This window comes from Cajanus cajan, chromosome 2 (assembly GCF_000230855.2).
Source record: "Cajanus cajan strain Asha chromosome 2, NIPB_CcT2T_4, whole genome shotgun sequence".
Taxonomy (NCBI): Eukaryota; Viridiplantae; Streptophyta; class Magnoliopsida; order Fabales; family Fabaceae; genus Cajanus; species Cajanus cajan.
This window is the reverse complement of record NC_138518.1, coordinates 70101613-70106454: the sequence shown is the minus strand read 5'-3', so window position 1 is coordinate 70106454 and position 4842 is coordinate 70101613. Positions and strand designations below refer to the sequence as shown.

Below are 4842 nucleotides of genomic sequence, written 5' to 3'. Positions count from 1 at the left end.
AAGGCTCTTACTTGATTTTAAAAATAACATAATATAATTTGTTAGAAAAAGCTTGAAAAGTAAAAGCAAACATATATAATCTAATTCAACCTCAACATGTTATAGTATTATTTAGCAAAACCTTAAGCAGCTTTATACGTGATTTGAGTGTCTCGAAGACAATGGTGCACATAAGAGGGAGAAACAAGGAATGCCTCAAATCAGAAAACAACCAGATACGTTGCACATGGTGGCGATACAGGTTTCACTAGTACTACGTGTTTGCCATATTCATATGGGGAAACATTCTCACGCTCACTGACAGACAGTGACTCTTGGATCAAGCACAGGCCAAGCTCTCAGGTTTTTCTTTTTCTTTCTATAGCGCCGATCTTTGTCTGTGGGTCCCAAATCCATTGACCAAAAGTCAAATCAATCCATAAACTAAATTCTCCACTCTACACTGTTTATTATACCAACAACTTACGACTACATAGTACATACCCACCACCCACAACACAACCTTATTCTCTCTCACGTTCCCTCCTTTCAATTTTATAAAACACATAAAGCAACTCCTTTTTCCCAAAGGTTTGCCACAACAAATTCCCATCATACTCACCACTCTCACTGTGTCTTTCCTCTCTCCTCTTCACACATTAATCTATATCTCCCTGCAGCATCTTTGCAGGCCTCTCTCTCTTCCCAGTTCTGGCTTTGAACAAGGCTTGTTTTCTCAATGGAGAATAACCCGGTTCAGCTTTTGCCTCATCTCACTGTGACACTTCTTCTTGTGATCACAGTTTTGTTTCCTGTGGCTGAAGCTGCAGCAGTTTCCTCCATCAAGACAGATGCACAGGCTCTTCTCATGTTTAAAAGGATGATTCAGAAGGATCCAAATAATGGAGTTTTGTCAGGGTGGAAGCTGAGCAAGAATCCATGCACCTGGGATGGAGTCACTTGCACCCTTGGAAGAGTTACTCAGCTTGATATTAGTGGGAATAATAACCTTGCTGAGACTATTTCTCTTGACCCTTTGTCTTCTTTAGATATGTTGTCTGTTTTGAAATTGTCTTTGAATTCATTTTCTGTAAATTCTACTTCTTTGCTTCAGCTGCCATATAGTTTGACACAGCTTGATCTATCCTTTGGTAGAGTCATAGGTCCTGTCCCTGAGAACCTTTTCTCCAAGTGTCCAAATCTTGTTGATGTAAATCTTTCTTACAACAACTTGACAGGCCCTATTCCTGAAAATTTCTTCCAAAATTCTGATAAACTGCAGGCCCTTGACATCTCTTTCAACAACCTGTCAGGGTCTATTTTTGGCCTGAAAATGGAATGCATTTCCTTGTTGCAACTTGATCTATCTGGAAATCATTTGTCAGACTCAATTCCACTCTCTTTGTCAAACTGCACCAGCCTTAAAAGTTTGAATTTAGCTTACAATATGATTTCTGGGGGAATCCCCAAAGCTTTGGGTCAGCTAAACAAACTACAGACTTTGGATCTTTCCCACAACCAACTCACTGGTTGGATCCCTTCTGAATTGGGAAATGCATGTGCTTCCCTTTTGGAACTTAAGCTTTCTTTCAACAACATCTCAGGCTCAATCCCATCTGGTTTCTCTTCTTGCACTTGGCTGCAGCTTCTTGACATATCTAACAACAATATGTCAGGGCAGTTACCAGATTCAATCTTTCAGAACCTTGGATCATTACAGGAACTGATGCTGGGAAATAATGCTATCACTGGTCAATTTCCTTCTTCAATATCTTCCTGCAAAAAGTTGAAGATTGTGGATTTCAGCTCAAATAAAATTTATGGATCTATCCCAAGAGATTTATGTCCAGGTGCAGCCTCACTTGAGGAGCTGAGAATGCCAGATAATCTCATTACAGGAGAAATCCCGGCTGAACTGTCAAAGTGCTCACAGCTGAAGACACTTGATTTTAGTCTTAACTATCTCAACGGCACAATCCCTGATGAGCTTGGAGAACTAGAAAATCTTGAGCAGCTAATAGCATGGTTCAATGGCTTGGAAGGAAGAATTCCACCAAAGTTGGGCCAGTGCAAGAATCTTAAGGATCTCATACTGAATAATAATCACCTCACAGGTGGAATTCCCATTGAGTTGTTCAATTGCAGCAATCTTGAATGGATATCACTGACAAGCAATGAACTCAGTGGCGAAATACCGCGCGAGTTTGGCCTCTTGACAAGGTTAGCAGTTCTGCAGCTTGGAAACAATAGCTTGACTGGGGAGATACCAGCAGAGCTAGCAAATTGCAGCAGTTTGGTGTGGTTGGACTTGAACAGCAACAAGCTCACTGGAGAGATCCCTCCAAGACTTGGCAGGCAGCTAGGAGCAAAATCCTTGTATGGCATCCTTTCGGAGAACACTCTGGTGTTTGTAAGAAATGTTGGAAACTCATGCAAAGGAGTTGGAGGTTTGCTAGAATTCTTTGGTATTCGACCTGAAAGGCTCTTACAGGTCCCAACATTGAGGACTTGTGATTTCACAAGACTCTATTCGGGTCCTGTCCTCAGCATGTTCACCAAGTACCAGACTCTGGAGTATCTTGATCTTTCCTATAACCAGCTTCGTGGAAAAATCCCTGATGAATTTGGAGATATGGTGGCCTTACAGGTTCTTGAATTATCTCACAATCAGCTATCTGGAGAAATCCCTTCATCACTTGGCCAGCTAAAAAACTTGGGTGTGTTTGACGCATCACACAATAGGCTGCAGGGTCATATCCCAGACTCATTCTCAAACCTGTCATTCTTAGTGCAAATTGATCTATCTAACAATGAGTTAACAGGGCAAATTCCATCTAGGGGACAACTAAGTACACTTCCAGCTTCCCAGTATGCAAATAATCCAGGTCTTTGTGGTGTACCATTGCCTGATTGCAAGAATGACAACAGCCAAACCACAACAAATCCAAGTGATGATGTTAGCAAAGGGGGCCATAAAACAGCAACTGCAACATGGGCAAACAGCATTGTCATGGGAATCCTCATCTCTGTTGCTTCTGTATGTATTTTAATTGTGTGGGCAATTGCAATGCGAGCAAGGAGGAAGGAGGCTGAGGAAGTCAAGATGCTTAATAGCTTGCAAGCATGCCATGCTGCTACAACATGGAAAATTGACAAAGAGAAAGAGCCTCTAAGCATTAATGTGGCAACATTTCAGAGGCAGCTGAGGAAGCTAAAGTTTTCTCAGCTGATTGAAGCAACTAATGGCTTCTCAGCAGCAAGCCTTATTGGGTGTGGTGGTTTTGGGGAAGTGTTCAAGGCCACACTCAAAGACGGCTCAAGTGTTGCCATAAAGAAGCTCATTCGACTAAGCTGCCAGGGTGATCGAGAATTCATGGCAGAGATGGAAACCTTAGGGAAGATCAAGCACAGAAACCTTGTCCCTTTGTTGGGGTACTGCAAAGTGGGGGAAGAGAGGCTCCTCGTTTATGAGTACATGGAGTATGGAAGCCTAGAAGAGATGCTTCATGGGAGAATCAAGACGCGTGATCGACGCATTTTAACGTGGGAAGAAAGGAAAAAGATCGCAAGAGGAGCTGCTAAAGGGCTTTGCTTCCTGCACCACAATTGCATCCCACACATCATACACAGAGACATGAAATCAAGCAATGTGCTACTTGACCATGAAATGGAGTCCAGGGTCTCAGATTTTGGAATGGCAAGACTAATAAGTGCCCTTGACACACATCTTAGTGTGAGCACACTAGCAGGAACACCAGGATATGTTCCCCCAGAGTACTACCAAAGTTTCAGGTGCACTGCCAAGGGAGATGTTTACTCATTTGGAGTTGTGATGTTGGAACTGCTTAGTGGGAAACGCCCTACTGATAAGGAAGACTTTGGTGACACCAACTTGGTAGGGTGGTCCAAGATGAAGGTCCGTGAAGGGAAGCAAATGGAAGTAATTGACTCTGACTTGCTTTTGGCCACTCAAGGAACAGATGAAGCAGAAGCCAAAGAAGTGAAGGAGATGATAAGATATTTAGAGATTACTTTGCAGTGTGTTGATGACTTGCCTTCAAGAAGGCCAAACATGTTGCAGGTAGTGGCCATGCTGAGAGAGCTTATGCCTGGATCAACTGATGGAAGCAGCAACAGTGCTTGAACCATGTTATTGTCCATAATTATGACAGGAGTATGAAAAGAGGCCTGTAAGATTTTCTCTACAGCTGCTACAGAGTTTATTGTGCCTAGTTTCTCAATTTCTTTCTTCTTTTGTTGTGTTTATTTAGTATCTATTGTCAGTGATACTGTGTAACTCCAACCAATATTAACATTGCAGTAATTGCAAATGAAATCAGAACCAAGAGACGCGTTAAACTAAGCTGATCTAATACAATCAATTGAGGCAATTCGTCAAACACAAAGGTGACATGCAAAAGAATTATGAATTTCTAACTCACCATGCTTTGGGAAACTCAGTTTAAGAACAATTAAATTAAACGACTAAAATGTGTTTTAGTTCCTTAAAAGTTTTTATCAAAATTGATTTTATTTATGTTTTAAAAAAGATGATCTTGATCTTTATATTTTCTGAGATGCGGTGGATTTGATCCCCTGTCAGGTTAAAATGAAGTATAAGATTAAAAATAAAATTCACCACATTTCATAAACACGAGAACCAAAACTTCCATTTTAAAATATAAGAAATAAAACTAATTTTGATAAAATGTTAAGAGACAAAAAACACATTTTATCCTTAATATTAAACTCTGAATCCTCCATATGTAAAGATAGAGTAACAAATTTAAGAGATAAATCGACTCATTCTTATGAAACTGTGGCTGAACCCTTACCTTTGGAACGCGGGCTAGCGAGCCAAAT

At 40.9% G+C, this 4842-nt stretch overlaps 1 protein-coding gene across 1 annotated transcript; it reads left to right on the top strand.

Moving 5' to 3' along the window:
• Window positions 1–468: 468 nt before the first annotated feature.
• Window positions 469–4342, top strand: BRL2 (BRI1-like 2). The gene has a single exon (XM_020367392.3). The coding sequence runs from the start codon at window positions 719–721 to the stop codon at window positions 4121–4123; it is 3405 nt and encodes a 1134-aa protein (XP_020222981.2). The 5' UTR covers window positions 469–718; the 3' UTR covers window positions 4124–4342.
• The last annotated feature ends 500 nt before the right edge of the window (window positions 4343–4842 follow it).